Source organism: Struthio camelus, chromosome 2 (assembly GCF_040807025.1).
Source record: "Struthio camelus isolate bStrCam1 chromosome 2, bStrCam1.hap1, whole genome shotgun sequence".
Lineage (NCBI taxonomy): Eukaryota > Metazoa > Chordata > Aves > Struthioniformes > Struthionidae > Struthio > Struthio camelus.
Window position 1 is genome coordinate 11,388,095 of NC_090943.1, and position 23,054 is coordinate 11,411,148.

General features: G+C 35.8%; 1 protein-coding gene across 3 annotated transcripts in view; it reads right to left on the reverse strand.

Moving 5' to 3' along the window:
- PTPRN2 (protein tyrosine phosphatase receptor type N2) overlaps positions 1–23,054 on the reverse strand; it is a 664,108-nt gene that overhangs the window by 345,832 nt on the left and 295,222 nt on the right. For all 3 annotated transcript variants that reach the window (XM_068934287.1, XM_068934286.1, XM_068934288.1), the window contains one exon: positions 17,068–17,147. In XM_068934287.1, coding sequence (XP_068790388.1) covers positions 17,068–17,147 — 80 coding nt within the window. The remainder of the gene's footprint in view (positions 1–17,067; positions 17,148–23,054) is intronic.

Consider the following 23,054-nt stretch of genomic DNA (forward strand, 5'->3'; position numbering starts at 1 on the left):
TCAGACTGTTTTCTTTATTTATTTTTTAAAGACTGGAAGAATCATTCATTTCCTTAATTAAGAGTATGAACTTCCATAAAGAAAAGCTAAGTTAAAAATTCAAAACATATGTCACAGTTGCGGCGGCTTAGAAGGTCAATGTCTTCCAGAGAATTTGCAGTTATGAACTTTCTTATCAATCCAATGACATCCTACTTAAGAGGAAAGCATCAGAGCTCAAGTACTTAGGCTGGAAGGCTCCCAAGACTCAAGCAGGCTTAGATCAAGCCCTTTCATATATTAAGAAATTTGACATCATAAATAAGGCTACACAGCTATTGAAGAACATTTCCACTCTTGTGTAAGACAGATGTACAGGCAAAGCAGGTGCAACTTTTAAAAGCCAGGTTTAAAAAGATGTTACCCTCTACCCTTTTCCATCGTTTATTTATTCTGATGTCTAAATACAGCAGCTCGTGCCATTTGAGATGACCATAGCACCTAAGACATCAGCATGGACACGACAGAGGTGACAAGACCAAAGAAAGACTAGTACTTTTCTGAAGCGGCATCTAGCAGCCACATCAGATACTGCTCAGTGCCCAAACTGCTACTAGACTGTGCTGTGTTGTGAGCTGAATCCCATCCTGACTGTGCAAGGGAAGGCAAGAATCCTTTGCTCCAAAAATGTTACTTATCCCTCAGCAACAGATTTCTGTGCCCATATTAATTCTGAAATGGGCTTTAAAGATGCTTGAGAGAGCTCTAAGGAATTTACTTTCATTAGGAAATCTTGGTTGGCCCTAGGTTTAAGCAAGGCTCCTGTTACAGTTAATGGAGAATTACAAGATCCTCAGGAGGGTGATATACTCGACCTATCTTAGACAGCAATCATAAGTGAGATAGACATGTATCAGAGAGATGAGATACAGGAGTCACAGATGAGGCAGACACGTCTCATGGGATGAAATGAATTACCCTCTGGAAACACTTATTACATTCCACTGATTGTAGAGGGAGCTGACATTGACTAGCTTACACTTCAGGTATCTAAAAGACAGACACCTGAGTAAGAGGTGAATTCCACTCGTACATTTAAATTTGATTGCAAAGAATTGAGTTAGCTGACACAATACTGACCATGACTGATTGAGTGTGTGTGTATAAGGACAAGTCCAATTCAACATTGAGCTGCAAGGCAGTTACCCTAATTAGTCGACACAATGCTAAACATAACTTACTTTTTTCTAAGCCACTCAGTCAACTCATTTTTAACATGAGCAGAATTGTTTACCAGTTAAGTGATGCCAGTCTCAGAAATATGGGATAGTGGAGAATGATGCATCTAAGGGTTTTATGGGAAAAAACATTGCAATTCCATTCTGGACCATTTTTAAATATAAACATCATTATTACAAATAAAGCATCATTTCATCAAAAATATATTAAAATGTGAAAATGTTCATCAGAACAAATGAATTACTTTTGAAATAAAATTAGAATTCTAAAGTGCTAAGATAAACTTTTTTTCAAAGGAAGGTGTCTATAAATTCAAAAATTGACACATCCTGTCACTGTAAACCCAAATATTTGAAAGGCTTTTCTTTAAAATAAAAAAGTGAAATTAGACTCTATCCTGACATAGTTTGAGTGAAACTATCTTGATTTAAAACAGCTAGACTTCTGATGCCATAAGGAAAGACAAGAGTTTGTATACTGATATTGAATCTTTTTAATTTCAGTACAACTTATACATATGAAGATCTTTAAGTAAAATGCCAGTATACAATTTAAAGAGAAACAGGCAACTCCTCTAATGTACAAATGGCATTTTGTGTTTTGCTAAAGATGACGAACAAACAGAATTCCTATGAAAACAGAGTGTGCATGACACTCTCATACCTACCCAGTGAGTTCATAATGATTACTCCTGTTACAATGAATACAAAATTAATGAATAATAAATTAAATCCTTATACTAAATTGATATTAGGAGCCTCTTTAAGTCATTAATTTTTTGTAACAGTCAAGTCACAATTCATAATAACCTTCTGAGAATAACAAGTTACGGATGTAATTACAGATAAAAAGAAATGTCTTCTGTTAAAAATATGGGAAATTATGCCCTAAAAAATTAAAAATGGAACAGATCTTGGAAAGCGGCAAAGTACGTTCATAAAATAATAACATTAGTAAAAAGGAAATTAGAATGTCATATTTTTACTTGCAATGTTTTTAAATGAAATATTCCAGAATTAGGATAAAAAGATGAACTAGCCAAGCATATTTATGAAAAGTTTCATTGTTTTATGGCACGTTAAGTGCAGAGAAATTTTTTCATTTCTATGCAGAAAAACCTGTCATAAAAATTAAATCAATAATCCCAATAAATGTGGAATCTAAATTTGGCAATACACATTCAGGATTTACCAGAAATCTGAAATACTGAAGTGAATTTTTGTACATATTATCTTCCCAGAAATTTTTCAAATAAAAAGGTAACTGTCAGGCCCATAGCTGTACGGCATTTTGGAAGTGTAAACATCCTTGGAAATAAAACATGGAAGATATTCTAAGTAGGCATATTCTACCTCTCTTTGCTACCATATTTACTATTAGAAACTCTGTATGTCTGTTTCTGTAGGTAACTTGGACAACTTTCAGAATTATCATGAACTATTTCACCATAAAACATAGACATTTTATCCTGATAAATACCATCTTCTAAAAGGTAATGCTGAAAGAGGCTACAATAGATTAGGCCCCATGGCACACCAATGGGGACCTGTGACTTCCATTTGCCTTCGTGCAAGGCTGGAACATGTCTGTACATTTTGGAATGTATTCAAGAAATCTTCAGGTTCCATAAACAGAAGATGCCTTAAAAGTGTTCACAAGGTACAAGAATGCTCACAAGGCCAAATAACTTCCGGATGTTACAAAGGCAAAAATGTTCAAGATCTTACCATTTCAATATGGCCTTTTTGCATTCCTATCAGATACAATCACTGTTTTTAAAAAGAAACACAGGAGAAGAGAAATCTTAGGGTTTCCTTGTATTTTCCCTAACTGAAGTTCAGATATTAAAAACAAACACAACAAAACAAAGCAAAAAACCGAGAACAATACAGAGGAGGACATAGAAGAAGCCTAGGGAAGAGTCAGACCTAGTTGGTTTCACAACTTTTTAAAATATGTTAGTGACCTTCCAGGTATTACCTTTCTAATGAGAGAAGGTGTTGAGAAGAGTGTCTTTAAATATAAGAGGTATAACTGCACTGTCTAACTTTAATATTTGTAACTATCAACACAGACAACCTCTCCCGCCTAATTACCTGGATGAGGGTATGACTGGGCCAACAATAGAAGCTTATACACCTGTACAGGGACCCTCACCAAACTTAATTCTGCCTCTTGCGATATCAACTACTGACAGTGGTTTAATGAATATATGTGAATTACATATGTTTATACAGAAGAGAGAATAGGGAGATTCAGATTACTCACCAATAGTAACAGCACATTCTACCAGAAGCTAATATCCATTACCAGAAACACACCAAGGGCCAAATTTAAGCCATTCCCTGTGGCACCAGAATCCAAACTTGAATGTATACAGCATGAAATAGTGAAAACATGTTATGGATTGTCCACTGTGTTACTAACTATACTGTTTTGATAGTTTCCACATATATTTTTTTGCTTTCTTTAGTTAAAAATTCCTAGATCTAATTTGGGATTAGAATTCACACAGATATTTATTGCCTTCTGTTTAAAAAAAAAAAGGTTTATTTAACTGAATGGAAGTATCCTGCTAAATTTGCTTAAAACTCTTTAGGGCGGATTATAGCTCGTTCTGATACATGCACATCCACACACACATATATATGAACTGATATACTCACAATAACTTGCAATATACCATATCTCTAGAAGACACCAGTCTGCTTAACCCCTCTGGCAGTCTGTATCTACAAGCTACTCACCAAGAAACCAATGCAACATAAAAGATGGATGCACTTATTCACCCTAGTGGAGTATCGGAAAAACAGGAGCAATAGGGACAACAAAATGTGGTAAACATGCAAATTCTGCCTCATCACCAGTTCAGTTATAAAAGAAGAGGATCAGCTTCCTCTTCTATAGTGCCACTGCTGGAAACAGTTACCTATATCTCTGATATTCTACACTCGCCACATCTGTCAGCTTTCAGTTCTTTTTTTGTCTAACCTGCTGATTTCAGACAGAGCTCTGTTGCCAGGAGGAAAAACAGAATGGATAGATTATGAGAGGAAAAGTGACCAGAAAATAAAAGCAGAAGTTCCAAAAGGACTGAGAAAACCATCACAAACAATAGAATTGATTCCTGCTTAAATTAGAAAAACTGAGAGAAGTCTTATTCTTTACATTAAATTAGCAAAATATGAACTTATCATCATACAATAATTGTTAACATATTTTCCTAAGAAGGCTTACAGAAAGCAGGCTACTGGGAACTGCCGCATGAATAACACCTTACCTGCTTAAAACATCATCTAACTTTGCAATCATTATATTGTAACAAAAATTAACAGGTTCTACAGCAGGCGGATTTCTCCATTTGAAATGGCTTTAAAAATTTTAATTTAATTTAATTTTAATTTAGCATAAAATAATAAAAGAATCCAGTTCAATTCTCCATTCTTAAGTAGAAATAGTCCCTGTTTAAACACCTCAACCCATTTCACAGCCAGGATAATAACTATACCAACTATACCCAGTGCAGTTGATTTTAGCTGCATGTTTTCCATCAATGTTAATGTGAGATCCAGAGCTGTACCTCTGCACACGGGTAGAGCATATACCCTCAAGCTGCTAAATGCCAGTGAAGGTATGTGGTGATTCCCCTGAAGAGGAAAAATGTCAAGGAAAAGAAGTGTCACAAGGAGTAATATAATACACAAAATGTATTCAAAAAAGGAAGGATGGAAGAAAAAAAAAATTTCTAGCCTCTTTCCAAAATCAGTCATTTTCTGAGTTCCCTCAGAAGTATCAGAAAAAAAAATAATTTAACAGTTAAAAAAGACTTGCTAGCCTCCTTCTAAAGTCCTATCATGAAACCCAGAAGACACAAGCGCCTTTTCCTCAATCAACATCTGTTTCAGATGGACCTAGTGCTTCTTCAGACTCAGATTTAAAGATCTTATCTCAGATTTTATCTCTTATTATTATCTTCCTCAGAACAGATACAACACTAACACTCCATTTTTTAAAACTAGTTTTGTGAAAGGAATGCATTCATAGAGTATTGCAGCCTGAAGTGATGCTGAATGCGAGCTGACTCCCACAATGAAATTTTTGCTTGCAAAATTTCCAGTATAATTTTGTAGACACATACTTATTTTTCTTTTCTTTTTCTTTGATTTTCTTTTTATTATTAATAGGTTTATTTCCATTAAAATTAAAAGTATTGAGCTTATGTATCTGCATGTATACGTGTATCCATCCACACACACACACACACAAATATACATAGTTGTATATACATTAATCTATATATAGTGTCACACATACATATTAATGCATATAAACATATACTTTATTTGTACCACAATATCACTTTTCCCATAATTCTCCGGTTTCACATGGTATGCTAACTCCTAAACATCCATTTAGGCAGTTTTGTAAACGACGATAAATGAAATTACTCTGTACTTTTAGCTCCTCTATGCTCAGTACCGAACTACAGTGGAAACTGGTTTCCACAACTTCTAATTACAAAACATTAGCTACCTGAGTCTTCTCCAGCTGAGCAGATTAGCATAGATCTTCCTTGCTGACAGCTTTGACCTTCACTCCAGCAAACACTTGTCAAAATGCCAAAAGTAATTACCTGGCTGTTTAGGAAGGAGTAATGGGGTGTAGCTACCTACCTTTTCTTGTTACTGATCTAAAATGTCTATAAAACTTTGCCAAGAGGCACCCTCTGGATTTTGGCATACACATTCTTTTCTCATCTGCCTCTTTTTTAATAGGCTATCACATATTAGCTATATGATCTCCCGCCAACCAATCCTATCACAATTCTTGGGGATAGGCTAAATAACCCACTGGATGGATCTTTCAACCAAAATGATTTTATGAGTGCTGTCATCTTGATTTTGTTACACTGATATAACCAGAAAAAAAATACAGAAAAGCAGCAGAAGCAGCTTAGGAACAAATGACTACAATCACCCTGCAGAAGTTCATACTGCCTATCATCTGAATCTTCTTTTAAAAAATCACTACATTATAGACATGTTCTTCATAATAAATCTTTATCATGTACATTTTTTCAGTTTCGCAAATTAGGAATTAGACACATAGAGAATTTAAGTGAACTTCTTGAAAATCTGTAGCTTGATTAAATCTAGCATGTCCTTTGACTTCAGCCAAGATACAGCCACCCAATCCCTCTTAATCCGGGCTGTTCAAATTTATGGCAAATATTTTCCAACAACAGCAAAGAGATCTAACATGTATTCCTGAGGATCAGATAATATTTGAGAGATTAAGTATCTGCAGATTATCACAATGTGCTTTAATCTCTAAATCCTGCATATAGTTTTTGAGATACAGAAAAAGGAAAGCATCATCTCCAAAGAAAATCCAGCTAAAAGCTCTGTAAATCTCATTCAAGCTAATCTTACATGTCAGAATGGATACCTCCTGTCAAGGTCTTGAGAAAACTGTCCTTGATCAAGACAGTCCAGAAAACAAACAATCCATGAACAGCAAATTACTTGCCTTGTAGCCACAACACTGCCTAAAAGTTTTGTAGGCTATCACACAGCAGCAGCGGCTCCTGAAGCATCATTCAATCCATAGGAGGAAGAATGCTCAAAATGAAGGCAATATTAAAATACAGGACTGAATTCCACTGACAAATGTGCCCTGAGTATGGCAAACATAATTTCTCTCTTATCTTCTAAAACTCTCCAAAATCTCTGAAATAATTCCTTGTCTCCCTGTCATGAGCTTATTATTTCTCCTCTCAGATTTATTCCCCCACAAGCTATCGTTAGTAGAAGGGCATACAAGTGGCTCTTTTTTAGACGGATGATACCGGAATCCTCTGGTCCTCCTAACTAAGCATTTGTCAGGCAAAAATCCTGAACCTGCCTTTCATCCCAGGTCATGTTTGTGCCTCCTTCCCAAGATGTCATCCCATAAACTGTGTTCTACAGAGAGAAAAGATTGCTACCAAGTTCAGGTCAGCCACCCTGACACACCGTTACTAAAATACCATGCCTCCTGAGAAGTGCTTCTCCATGTTATTACTTCTCTCCAACAAAAAGAGATGACAGCCTAATTCTAAGAAGATTCTGTATGTAATTGATTTTTTTTTCTTGTGCTTTAAATAACAGCTATTTCTCATAGAGCCCCAAAGTAGCACTACTCTCCCTCATAATTTTTTATTATTTGACTGATATGAGAGCCATCACTTATGATCACAAGATTGCTAATCATCCAATTTTCTATATTAAAAATATGATATTTACTTATCATCAGATAAAGAACGCTTTCCCGTTGTACCCACTAAAATAGAACTTTATCCCCTGTTCCACACAGTGCTTAGTATTTATTTGCATGCATTTTAAAATTATCAGGTTTATCTTGTTCCACATTTTGAAAAGTTATAATCAATCTGTCCAATGAGTGGAAAAAATATACTGACTCTTCTCTTCCAGGTCAAGTTTAGGTTACAATGCTATCTGACCTGAATTAGTTTTTCTTTAATACCATTATTTATACTTTCCTAAAAAGGTACATATTCACAGAAAAATATGAGACCAGCCTACCTATTCTTTACATAAAAGCTGCTTTGCTAAAGGTCTTTTCCCTATCAGGTTTCTTCTCACTGTATCATTCCTGAATAACTTGTTTAAATGCATATAAGATCTGCTGTGAATAGATACAGCCTCTTAAGTGTACTACACACAAAGTTACTCAAATTAATTTTCAATTCTTAAACAACTTTGAATATCTTACAAAGGACAATGTGAACGAAGGAGGCTTAAGTAGAAGAAAACAGGATATATATATTTTATATATTTTATTTTTATATACATACATATTTTTAAAATTACATCAACAGTATACTTCTTTTCATTTTAATTTTAACACCATTCTGACTGTTCTCCATGAATGGGTGTTTAATAACAAGCATCAAAATGTACTCACATGAAACTACACTGCTTTAATTAAATAACATAGACTATGTAATGCTATTCAGTTATTGTTTTTCTCCCTGATTCTATAACATGATTAACTAGCTTTCAAGCTCCCAATATTTCAAGAAGCTTGCTTTAGGGGCTCATGCTGGAATAGGTTGGGTTGCTTCACAGGTTGAGCTGAAGAAAGTTCTGAAGGTATCTGTTACAACAGAAGGTGAGCTTACCGACTTCGGTTTTAAAGCAAAATGATTTCTTTCTAAAATTAGATACTTCACAGCTGTTCTTAAAGGAGAGAGGTGTATCTTAAAAACTCCATCCTTACTAATCACAGCAATGAATATCATAGAAAGAAGTGACGGCAATAGAATCATAACTAAAGATATTTTCTGTTGCTCAGGATTGAGGCACATATATCAAATGGTAGCACCAACCACTACTGCTACAAACTCAGTACAGGATAAAAAGGATACTGTTCTGGCACATTTGTAACAATTTGCAATAGAAGAGCAAGGTAGGAAGAGAATGCTGTCTGCAAAATTCATTAATCACTATATCAAATTATCACTATATCAATCAAATCAAAACAGTTCAGATTCTGAATAACACTTCAAAAATATAATGACATCCTATATTCAGCACTGGAAGAACTTGAAGAAAACACTTCAGATAGATTTGACCATATAGTAGGCGAAAGGGAATTCATCTACTACAGAGGGGTGAAGAGGTGAAAAAGGACAATGTGGACTAAGGAGGTTTAAACAGAAGAAATCAGGATTTGGACCAAAAGACCTAAGAGAGCTAGTAACAGAAAAAGAACGGTCAAACTTTTACATTTTACATTAGATACCAAAGATTTGTACTGCTCCTTAAACCAGGTCAATGGCAAATGAAATCAGATGGACCTCACAGACTCTTGGCTACATTGTTCAAAGCTTCTCACACAGGAGCTGTCAGTTTACCTCAAAGATGAACTTCAAATTATTAATAAACACACTGTTAAATTATCAACAGAAGGATATCTAAGCAGATGATTCATCACAGACTTTTATCTTGCTCTGTCCACTTCATCACAGTTGAATTATGGATCTGACAATGACTGGCCAATGAACACTTTCAAAACAACCATTGTGCTCACAGCTGTGAGGTGAAGAAAGGAAATCAAGATAGCATGCACATGTTTGTGACTGTAGCAACAGAGTTCATCTTTTTAAGACTTCCCATGAGTCATGCAAAGCTCAGGAAAAAAAATCGACAAGACAACCAAGACTGGCTATAGCCATTTAGAAAGAATATGGACTTCTTAAAGTAGAGGAAGACTTTAAACTCAGAAGTGGAACTTTTTCCTGCTCCTGATGATACAGAACTCATCTTTTGCATAGATGGTCACCACAGAAAAAATGAAGGATATCGTCATTACCAAAACAACACAACAGTCATCACCAAGTTCCATTGTGTCAGTAGTAGAAGCAGTACATGGAGTAATAAATTCTTAGATTACACTTGGTTCGGTGAAATTTATCTTGGAAAGAACATCCAAGAAATAAGCATAAATGGCCTAAAAAGAAACAAAGGCCAGACAGTGTTTGATCATAAGCTGAAATAAATAAAGGGATAAAGTCATAATATTCTGAGTTCAATATATTGTTTCCCACTCCTTAAGAATCCTCCTTGAGACTATTCCATGATGCCTATGAAAATGAGTTAGTAATAACAATTATTTTAAATATGCTTTTAATGAAATACATGGATTTCTAAATGAAATATTGTGTAATCTAATTCTTGCAGGTGACGAGTTATTCCTCACCATTCTGTTGCTCCTCCTGTTAATCTCCTTTCTCTATATTATATATATTCTCAACATATATAGCTATATGTGGCTTTGTTATATAAAGATATGAAGTTATATTGTATGAAGATAAATCTGAAAATACTTCTCTTTTGTTCCCCTAACAGTTTCCTAGAAAACTTTTCTTGCTAATAATGAATACAGTATAGAGATGTTTTGTTTCTGTCAACAATGTTGGAACGGTCCCATAGTTATTGCCTAGTGAATAGTGTGAGCCTCTGGAGCATTTCTAGGAATGAAAATTCAGGCAATTTAAGTTGCATACCAGCTCCTCATCAACTGATTTACTGATGTTGGGCTTTGGGCCTTGCTTTGCCAAATTTCAGACCATGAAATTAAGAGGTGTGAAAGCTTTACAGCAGTACATAAATCCGGTTTTATTGTATTTATTTCTATTATATAGTGAACTGGAAAAATAACCCTCTTTCACCAATAGAAAGATCATCTGTAATATATTAGACTTTGCGCAGAATGTTAAAAGTAAAGTTTCAGTTACACTGTAGGCCGATATAAACAATTGCTGCAAACAGCTGAAAGAAATCATCCAAGCATTATAGTTTTGATATGGAGGAATCATCTGTAATTTTATAGTTAAATATTTTAAAAGGTACTTACAATGGATATTTATACTTACGAATTTATAAAGAAATCAAAATATGTTCATCCGAAAGTCACAGCCCTTACTAACAGCACCCAGACTTGATATGTGAGAAAACTATGATTCTGCTGAACGTGCTTAAGAAATGGGGGCATTAAGTCAAGATTTCTGCAATGACTGCCTACAGGAGGATCCTCACAGATATTTTCAAGCTGAAAAGGAATCTGGAATCAAGTTTTTTAATGCAAGTGGCATGTTTACTGCCTGAAATGGCTTTGAAATTTCAATTTCTTGGTCCTTCTAAATACTCTCTGTATTCTAAATACTCTTCGTATTTCAAGCCTGCTACCTATTCAGCAAGGCCTGGCAAGGCCTATCAGCCTATCTGGCAAGGCTCACTATCCATTAAAGATCTGTGAAGTACGATGGGAACTGAAAACCTTTGAAATTAGACCACTGATTTAGATGCTTAAGCCCACATATTTAGAAGAGTAAGTTCTGACACGTATAAATACAAGAAGTGTTATCTAAGACTCTCTCATTCTACTTTATAGTAGGACCAAAGTGAAAAGAATCTGGTCAGTTCAGAACTGTCCAGCAAAAGAAACATATCAAGGGGCAGAATAAGGTATAAATACCTTATTCATCAACTGAAACCAGTGTCACTACTATGAGTGGCTATTTAGGGTGTCAGAGAAGCCTTGACCTATACCCATTCTGAAGTAGGATAATCTTCAACATCTCTTAAATTTGATGCAGATTTATAGGGAAACTAGGAAGTGACACAGCCTCTCCCAGTGCATTATGCACAAGCTGTACAATAGCTGGCAGCTGAGTGTTCAAGTCCCCACTCAAAGCATGGCTGAATTTGCTCCCATCCTATCATAGCAATAGGATAGAGAAGTCTGTATTTAATTTTTGTTCTTTTTAAATAAAATTTCTTAAATTTACAGCATTGAGGAGAGTCTCTTTTTAACACACATGACATTCAAATACCATTTTCTCTGTAGTGTAGGAAATACTTCAATTTGCTCAGACTGACACTATAAATATATCTTTAATCATCCTGATTAAATCATCCTGGTGACAACACAGACCACTCTAAACCAATGAGATACTATCAGCTTAAATCACTAGGCAGGCTAACTTTAAGAGTTTTTCATTTTGAAAGGAGTGTTTAATGCTGAAAGTTAAAGATCATATTTTGTCTGTTTAGAGCTGACAATTTTTAACATAAATATATGGTTACAATCTCAAAAAGTTCTGTTGAGATATTTGTTGCCATGGATATTTCACCACAGCTGGGAAGATGACCAAAATTTGTAGATGTAGAATATCAAAATCTATAAGTTTATAAGTTAATCATCTGCAGTTTTTTAAAACTGAAAGGAATTATACAGGCATTTTATTATCCATTCCCATACTTTTCAGGTAGTAATTTAATTCAAATTTATTATACAGTTAAATTTTAATGATAATATAGTATTTTTGTATTTATTTTTGTTCAGGAGAATTAATTCTGCAATGCATCTTTCACATAATTAGAAAGCTAGCAGAAAAGTAATTTTTAGACAAGAAGGTTATGTGATTCAGCACTCCGTTCTCTGGGTAATGATTAATGGTCCCTATCAAACCGTGCACTTCATGAACATGTGGGTTTCACCAGCAAGATGTCAGCAATTTTAAAACAATATAGATCAATAGCTTAGTTAAAGTAAGGGGAATTTAAAAAAAATTATTGATATTCTATTATTTCTTCAGAATATATATTTTAAAAATGAAAACAAGAAGCTTCTGACTTGCTATAATGATTTATATCACTACAATCTATCTTAGAAAAAAGAACTCGCACAGAAGCTCTTTTAATTCCCCAATATCTGGTTATGCATTGCCTTTTGCTGTGCTGCCAGTCAAAGATATGCCTACCCTTTGCTCGTTGATCTTCTTTTTTTATAACACTAAACTGCTATATTTTAATACAATATCAAACAATGTAAGCATGGTTCTAATTAGTGAAAGGCTGCAGCTACACATAAGCAATAGCTTTTATTTCAATTCAGCAACTGTATCTTTGCACAACAATGTCTTTTCTATCCTGCATCTTTATTTTATACAAGCAAACATGTGTACAAACATGTTATAACTGTCTTACACGCTCTACTGATGGAAACTTCAGAAGTCACCTCTTTTCTAATACTCACTGTTACTTTACATGTCTTTGCATAAACAGTGTTATTCCAGAGGATTTATAAAGATGTATGAAAACAAAACTATACTAGTATAGCTCACTGACTATGTTGCAACTTTATATAAATGGAGTTATCTTATTGGTAGTTGTTCTCTGCTAGATTTTTCCTAACTTTAAACTGAAGAGAAATGAAATCCACACCCCTTTGTCTAAATGATGACATGTGCCAAGTGTAATTACTTCTATTTCTAGAGCAGGCAGTCTATGTCTACAGAAAGTTTATAAATGTTGAGTTGAAATTGCAGTGTACCATTAAGCCTGTTTTATCAAACAGAAATAGGTCAGAGGACACCTATACCATGCAAGGTATGTTCTGTTTTATGAATGTCAAAGTATGCAACACTGTTATAACATTGACTGTCCCCCTGCTCTGTAGTCAAAGAGTAGATAGAGGTTAATTTGAGAAAGGAAGCTAGAAAAAATTCTGAATTACTGTTGTCAGGGTTTCCATATATTTATGTAGCCCAAGAAACTGCAAGAATGAATCAAAACATTTACATAGAATTGGAGCTGTGGATTACTAGTAAAAAGTTTTATTAGCAAGAATGTGGCTAAAGGGGTTTACAGAGCTTTACCTCTCCTTGAGATGGGCACGTCTCATGCGCACCAAGAAGAATTGCTGACAAAGACCAAAAAAACACAGGGAACCATTTTTATCATCATGAGGACCCTCATGAAGGGAAGTGCAGGGTCCTGCACCTGGGGAGGAATAACCCCATACAGGCTGGGGACCGACCGACCCGCTGGAAGGCAGCTCTGCGGAGAAGGACCTGGGAGTCCTGGTGGACAACAAGTTGACCGTGAGTCAGCAATGTGCCCCTGGGGCCAAGAAGGCCAACGGTATCCTGGGCTGCGTTAGGAAGAACATTGCCAGCGCAGGTCGAGGGAGGCGATCCTTCCCCTCTGCTCAGCCCCGGTGAGGCCACACCTGGAGCGCTGTGTCCAGTTCCGGGCTCCCCAGAACAGGAGAGACATGGAGCTGCTGGAGAGAGTCCAGCAAAGGGCTACTAAGATGGTGAAGGGACTGGAGCGTCTCTCACCTATGAGGAAAGGCTGAGAGAGCTGGGCCTCTTCAGCCTGGAGAAGAGAAGACTGAGGGGGGGATCTTTCCGTGTGCATAAATACCTGAAGGGAGAGCGTCAAGAGGATGGCGCCAGACTCTCCTCCGTGGTGCCCAGCGACAGGACGAGAGGGAACGGGCACAAACTGAAACACAGGGAATTCTGTCTGAACATGAGGAAAAGCTTTTTTACTGTGAGGGTGATTGAGCACTGGTACAGGTTACCCAGCGAGGTTGTGGAGTGTCCACCCTTGGAGATATTCAAAAGCCATCTGGACACATTCCTGGGTAATATGCTCTAGGTGACCCAGCTTGAGAAGGGGAATAGGTCCCTTCCAACCTCAACCATCTGTGATTCTGTGATTTATTGGTTAGAAAAGAAAAATAAGATATTTTTCTTAATTTAAGAAGTTTGAATAGCTGATGGAATAGGGGGAGGGGTTGGTAAAAAGGTAAACACAAGTTTTAGTAATAACAATATAGCCATGGTGACATACCAATAAGAGCTGATGCGAGACTGCTGTGAATGGCTTTGTGCTGCCATCAAAAATGGAAAATCTTCATGTACTGAAGAAACATAAGTTAGGAAGTTTCTGAAATATGAATATATAAAGTTGATAAAATATTATCTAGGTTAATTTAAGTTTAATTTAAGTTGGTGAGACGAAAGAACCTCCACTGGGGTGACATTTTTTGTCTTCAGAACGTGCCTACTCAATCACGTATGTTTAAGGGAAGCAAGCTAAAAACAACTATTTTGACACCAGTGGTAGGAAATAAGTTAGGAACAAGCCAAGCCCAAGAAGCAGATGTTGTAAGGGAACCAGTGTCAGCTTTTGAGTCAGACACATCAGGAACCTCCTGAACATGACAAGGTTTTGATGGATTTGGTAAATTTCAGTGGATTTTTCTTGCATGAACTTCTTTACATCTAAATTTTTGAACAAATGCAAGCTTTATAATCCACAACCAGTGTAACTATAAATTGCATAAGAACCAGTTTTATTTCATTTGAACCTGTCTTCTACCAGCTTAGTTTGTTCTTGTGTTGTAGGAGACAACATGGACATCTTCTCCACGTTTTCTGTGCCATTCTGGATTTTATAGACCTTTCTCATGTCATAGTCATCTCTCTTCCAGCATAAAAACTCCTGGCTATCTTCACCATTTGTTATACAAAAGATATTCCAGACTTACAGTCACACCTTCTGCCTTTCTCTGACTCTTTTGAGTTCAACAGAATTTCCAACCACTTTGAGGTGGGAGAAGCAGAACCGTACTTAATATTTAAATACAGGTATGCCATAGATTTATGCAATAGCATACGATACTCTCTTCTGTTACCTAACAACTCTTAACCACACTTTTCTTATCTGATGGATACTGAAGACAGAACTATTGCTTTCATGAAATTATCTATTACCTCACTAAGATCTCGCTCCTGAGGAGTAATGTTCTAATCAGACCCCTCCGGTTCATATTTAAAGCTATTGGGTGTTTTTCCCCATATGCATCTTTTACATACATCTACAATGAATTTCATCTGCCATTTTGAGTCCAGTCACTCAGTCTGGTAAGGACTTTATACATTTCTTCAGTCAACTTTCACCTTTAATACTGTGAATAATTTAGCATTACTAGCAGGCTTTCTCACTTCATTTATAAGTATGTTATAGCCACAGCAGAGATCCTTGCAAAACTGTACTGCTGTCTCCACCCTTTGAGAAAACTGATAATTTATGCCCACTCTATTTCTTGTCTCTTAAACAATTACTGATCCATGTAATCCCTATTCCATAGGACAATTAGTTTCCTTTGAAACTTTTAGGGAGAGAACTTATCATAAGTCTTTGGAAATCCAAGTAGACTCTATCAGCTGCATCATGTTTGTTGAAGCCTTCAGACATATTCACTAAGTTTCCAAGACAGGACATTGCTATAAGAAAGTCATATTAATTCTTCCCAAATATATCGTACACATTTAAGTGTATGATACTTACACAATCACTCACAACAATTCTCTGTTGTAACTTCTACTAATTCCCAACGTACAAACCTAAGGCTTTTTGGCATGTTAAACCGGCTTTAAAAAAATGGTATCCTTACTCTCTAATCACCAGTTAACAAAATAGCTTGAAGTGAAAGGTTTCACACCACTGACAGTGCTTAACCTTTTTTTTTGTCCTTAAGCTCCTTAAAACTCTGAGTGAATACAATATGGTGTTGGTGACAAGTAAATGTTCATTCGACTGTTTTTCATAATCTCTTTTACTGACACTTTGAGCTAGATCCTCCAATAAGACCCATACAAAGAAAGGTTCTGGCATGGAAACTACCCCAGTTCCTTCTACAGCTAAACTCATTCACTCGTGATGGAACAGAGAAGTTGTTAATAGATAATTTTTGGCTCCTACTGTCTATTCAAACAAACTTCTTTTGTTCCTATTTTTCAAGCAACCCTGCAACTTGTTTATCTGCAATTATTAAAAATTATCAATTGGTTAATTTGGAAGCAAATCAATTATCAATTCAATTACTCTGCAGAAATGATTTATTGTAGTCAATAATTCCTCCATAATATAGTTTGTAGCCAAGCTGATAAGAAGCAACAGCAGTGCTTATAAGAGTGGCATTTATTCAGAAGCAGGTTAGCTTTGGAAATAATATGTTTACTCTCAAGATTAACGGTTTATGGAAATTGCCTAAGTAACACACCAACAAGGGTATATTTATACCATCTTTTGATCCAGAAATTAAAGCTAGAACGTAGTAACGTTTTTGCTGCCTGAAAAGAGTATCTTTGAAAAGCAAAGGTATTCAATTCTCTTTTAGAAATATCTAGTCTATTTTCCTGAGTTCCTGACAACACTGTAGAGTTTTTCACCATGCTAGGCCATGCCTATACATCTCTATTTAATCCATTTTCTCTACAAACAATGAAGTCTCTGGCAGTTTTAATTGACTCAGAGATGTTACACTTCAATTTCCCAAATGTGCCACTCACCCTCAACCGTCTCCTTCCTTAAATGTCAATCTTCCCGAGAGAATGTGCTGTCTCTTTGTTGTTTGTAGTGATACTGCCTTCTAAACTGAAGATTGGGCGGTCACAGTTTGGGAATGGAGGATAAGGTTTCTTACCTGCTGCTTTGGCAACGTCTGCAGTTGAAATGTTTTGAAGGTTTGAGTGCACTCTGAAGGTCACAGCTGGTCCCAGCATGCTAAAAGAGATTATTAAAAATGTAAGACTCATAATCAAGAGACATGGCATAATATTCCTTATCAAAATAGGTTTTTAAGGAGAAACTATTAAGACATCATTTAGCCCTCTTCCCTTTGCTTCATTAGTTACATATGCATACATTTTTATACCTCTTGTGGGTTTTTTGCATATATCTTGTGCCTGAATGATTTCAGAGACATTAACTAAACTTCAGAACACTCCTGTAAATATTATTCCTACTATGAAGATGGCAAAATGGAGGCACAGAAATTAAGTTAGTCACTCAAACATAGCTTAGATTATAACTGGAATTCAGCATCCAGAGACGATTACATGTGCTTTCAAATTTTAGAAGCCTTACATCAATACAAGCTTAGTCCTCTTGTCACGAGTGCAAGTCTATCAATCTTACCTTACAGAGAAACTATAAAGAAGCTGAGAATATTATCTGGATCCTATTATGCAAGAACATAAATGGGGAAAAGATTTTGGACAAATCTGACTCAATGGCTGAAAACTGAACCGATACAGATTTTGTCCAGAAAGACAACACAAAGTATTTATCTTTTAACAACAGAAGCGATCATCTATTTGAACAACTTAAGAAGTGAAGTGATGACCTTTTTGGGTTGAGCCTGATGGCTCTTTATGGCATTAAAATCTATAAGACATTTACAGAGTGAGTTACTAATTAGCAAGATGAAGAATGGCAGAGTATTCAGGGGTTGACAAAAATTTTACACTGTGTATTTTTAAAGAAAAATAAAACCATATAAGTAGTCCTGTATTCAGTTGCCAGTGATCCCAATAATACCAAACTTATATGTACCTGAAAGTAATAAAGTAATAAAGAAATTTAAGTTTTGAGATCCTTAATATCATACTAAAGTACATATATATGGAAAACATATGAAAAATACACACAAACATAGGAAAAGTATTCTTTAAAAAATTTTCCAGGTAATAAGACCTAGCAGAAATTATGTTGTACATTAACAGAAGTGTACAGTGCAAGGCCTGAGCAAACATGAAAATTGGTACCATGATAACAGTTTACTTATATACTATGTATTGTGGGAGTTCCGGGGTTTTGTTATTACTGACATAATCAGTAAGAGTTATAGTTGCACTATGAATAATAACCCTGCTTCAATCACCATTGAAGTACATTACCTGGAACCACACGTGAAACATACTTGGACCTTCTATAGCTGTGGCTTATGAGTGAAGGAAATCTTACAAGTTGCTACATTAAAGAAGTATGTTAAAAAAATTTTTTTTGCAGGGCTTGAAATGCATTTTGTATTTTTGTAATTGAGAGCACTTAATGTTAAGTGTGCTTAATCGAATTGCACGTCTTCTACAGAAATACCTTTAAACTTTTTCCGTTCCAGAGAGAAGAAAATTATTATTGATTACAAGACTTTGCTTAGAGGTGAATCTGAGTAAGACTAAGGAGCTTAATCTTTTACTAACAAGACATACACTGTGCACATTCTATTCCACAGTTAACAGGATCTGTCATTAATCATTCTTTTCTCTAAATACTTAAATACTTTTTTGGGGGTAGGCCAGAGAGAGAAAAGAAAATAGAAAGGTTTTATTGCTAAAGGACACTCCAGATGTTATCATCAATGTGCAGAAAATGTATTTGAATAAATGGTAAGTAGTCATAAAGCATTTATCAGCATCATTTAAATAGTTCTTTATGATATAATACAACCACATAGTATATTTTTTTGAGATACGTTAATTGTTTTACAAAAATTCAGACCATTCACAGAACGGTCTGTGACTAAAGGTGACAGAACCATAAGGCACATAAACCATACCATAAAAGACACAGGGGAGTTTCCTGATACTATGCACTGCATATAATGGAGCTTTACACTGTCTTCCTTTTTTATTGCCAGCCTAAGAGAAATGATGAGTCCTCTTCAGTTACTCTGATGTTTATAGAACAATCAGCAGTGCACTTTAAATAAAAGCAGGCAGCAAGCTAGTACGCAGGGGGCCCACGATAAGGACAACATAAAGAAACAAATTTACACCACGTATTCCATCACAGTCAAGCACCTGAAACCAATGCTAACTTTCAAATATGGTGTAGCTGCACTGCCCTTTGGCTTGATCAGGAAAGACAGCCGAAGTCTCCTCCTGCTCCTTCCCTTGCCTTGGTTTGTGGCCTCTGTCTCTGGGCTAGAGCTCAGTTGCGCCACTATACCACTCACTACGGGTAGGCAGTTAAAGGCATCATATCGATTAAAAACTGGATCATTTCAGTGATCCAACCCAGGCAGCATGACGTAGGAATTTACGAAAGACTCCTGTCGTTTGAGACTGCCTGGGACTATCACACTGTTCGCTCTCTGGATAATCCAGCAAGGCGACAGGCGACCGAAGCCAGAGGAGACCACGCACGCCCACACGTGCACTGCCACAAGCGCTGTCATTTCTCTGCACGGCTGATGAGAAAATGTAGAGAAAAAGGAGAAAAAAATCAGGCGGGGAAAAAAAATCCTTGTGGGATTCTGATGATATTGGTTAATACCCGTTCTTTTCCAGAAGAAATCTAAGAAACTTTTAAGATGCCCACTCATATATTACTATGTGGGATACCGCTTTATTCTACAGTAATAACTGAATATTTGAATTTAAGAAGGATTTACCAGGTGACAACATAAGAATAACTTTGCTAAGAATATTTACAAAATATAGAAAATAAAGCAGTTCTTGTCACAACTTTTCACACATTGGTGTCCTGTTGATTATTTCAATGCAAACAGAAGACCTTGAGATTACTTGGCCAAAATTGCATTTCTGCTAGATGTTTTGGGAACTGACTGCTTCAGGAGCTCATAAAATGAGATTTTTCTCATGAGGGGTTTCTGGCAAAAGCACTCAATAAATAAACATTTCAATAACAATGGGTGGCCTTTGGGGATTCTCTCACTGTTCATCCTCTGTTGGATGAGAACATTTAAACAAAAACAGTAATTATTTGACTGAAAAATATATTTAAAAGTACTTTTAACAAGAGAGTAACCAGTCTGAAAAAAGGTTCTAAGCCAGATAAAACATACGCCTGATACTTAGTGACCACAAACTTTAAATTAGATAGATGAGATTGCTTTTTCATGATGCTGTCAAACCCTCTGAAGCCTAGCTAGTATTAATGGCAATTGTCTTTGCATCCCTCTAAATACTGAAGCTCACTGAAGTGCATACTATTGTTTACGACCTGATGAATTGCAAACAGACCGTTCCCACAAATCACTGATGGTTCTGCCAGTTAGCAGGGGCATCCCCCCCTTTGTGGCAGATTACATCACACGAGCGCTCAGTGAGCTGTGCAGACGAAAGCAATCATAAATGCAAAACACAATGCCCCGTCTGAAATTTAAAATAAATCTAATGCATGCAATGGAGTATTCCTCCTGCTATAACACAGAGATTAAACATGTCAGGTAGCAGCACATTTAAAATCTCCAAATGCAACATTTTATGTAAAATTTTAGGTTTAACAATTCTCCCTCCAAGGTGTATACTACTACAATTACATCTATGTAAATTTGTAGGTAACTCCTCTGACAAAAGTGAACTTAGACCCACCTAAGTCAGAGAAGATCATGAGTTTTAAAATTCATGCAGGCTGAATTATTATAATCGCACATATCATTTCCTCATAATACTTTGTTATGCTTTTTGAATAAAGGTAAGCAAATCTGGCTTCTAGGCTAATAAACAGTGACTTCTCCCCGTGCAAAATGTAATGTCTGTTGCAATGACCTGCTAAATTTATTACTTGAAATTTACTGACTAATTACCCCCTCTGTTGGCTGTCAGAACTTCTGCTTTTTTTTTTTAATTTCAATAATGTTGCCTTCAGCCATAATAGTTTCTTTTAACAAAGACATTCAAAGCATATTGCAAATTGTCACCCTTATGTGCTGTTGTCTTATACGCTGTTTACTAGAGATGAAATAATTACAGTGTTTATACCAAAATGACTTGAAGGTTGATTGCTGATTTAATAATATTCCCCTCCCCATGGGTTTATATTTCCCATCTGAAGGTGGGAGGGTGCACAACATGCACAGAAACAAACAATACTCTTTGTGTAAAATAAAAGTATTTCTTTTCATTAATTGTTTTACAGAATCACAGCATTCTTATTACTTTGTGTCTGTCAACAAATGAACGGTCTGAATAAACAGAGCTGGAGCATGATCAATATGGCAAGGTCCATACAACTTTCAAGCCTTAGGTTATAATTATATTTATGAATGGCAGGATTTAAATCTCCATAAATTATGTATCAAGCTTTGCATGCCTGTTCTTCTCCCTCATGTGTGTCTGCTTTAGTACTACAGTATCATACAGAAGGGTTACTATGAAATACAGTCACAGTCTATCATACCCCCTAGTGGAAAAGGATTTGAGAAACAAGTGCCAACATGGTTATGTTTGTTCTTGAAGACGAGACATAGAACTGATGCCAGATGGAAATGAGTCGAGGTTGCACATTTTTGAAAAATACAGGCAGAGTGCAATTTCTTGGGACTGGAGGAAGACAGGAGGATCAGGATTGGATATTTCCAACATCCAAACATTCTGTTAATGACACTACTTTATAACAAACAGAACTTGTCTTAATAAAGCTTATATTTGAAATTAGAACCACTACTTGTCTATATGTTCATTTCAAAATCCTTTAATTTCTGGGGGGTTAAGAAAAGCAATTAGTAACGCTCCAGAGAACTGCGCAAAGTAAATTTTATATCAGCAAAGGTAATTGTCTCAGGAAATGTTTGGTGGGCTTGAACTAATGACTTGCAATGCGTACACATTTCTGTGCTTACTGTGTTCAGAAATTTGAACCTAATGTCTGTTGTGAATGTTGCACTGATATCTCCCTCCTTTCCACCTTCTCAATGCTGGAAAAATTAAAATACACACATTTCTGTAAATGTATTCTGTGTTATATATATTCACATTTATGAATAGTTACGTCAAATCAAATTGACAGAAAAAAATCACATTACTAATAGAAGTATTTTCATAACACAGTATGTCTGTTACAAACCTTTACTTACAGAGCAAAGCAAAGGCCGAGAAGTGCAATTGGTCACCCTCATACAATAGAGACAGACAAAAAAAGTGTATACTGGCTGTTTTGCGCTCTTTCTGTTATTCAAAACAGCTGTAAACTCATTGGCCAGTTTAATAAGTTTTCACCAGTATTTCTGACCAACTCTTACTTTGTGGATCCTTGTCTTATACTCTGTTTAGCCTCACTAAATGTCAAGCACTCAGGAAATGAAATAAGTAATAGACTAGTCTGATCTTCTACAAAATAATTTCCCTAAACTGTTACATAGAGCATATGCATCATCATTTAGACCTAATATCCAAAAGGCTCATAACAGAGAGCATCCTATTTGTTTTTTCTTTACTGTTCAAAAGTTTGCTTCGTTTTCTGAATTTATCAAAAGTCAATGTACAGCTAGATATATATATATTCTCTGTTCTCACATTTCTGTTCCTATGTAGGTACTTACAGCCACTGATCAATTAAAAATCTTTTTTTTTTCCTATTTTAGCAGATTGAGCTTCTTGCATTTTCTGAGTTCGCCCCTCTCTGGAAACTCTTAATATTCTACTTAAACTGAAGAGCGACACAGTGTTCTATAACATGCTGCATTACTGCCAAAAACACGCTATCTATTCATATTTATGAACATTTATACACAGTATAGTGCTAGTGCATATAAATGTATATACAGTGTATACAGTGTGTGTGTGTATATATATATATATATATATATATATATATACACTAAGTATGAACTGTTTGTTTGCAACATTGATTACAGAAACCTGGTCCTGTATTCAACGTATGCTA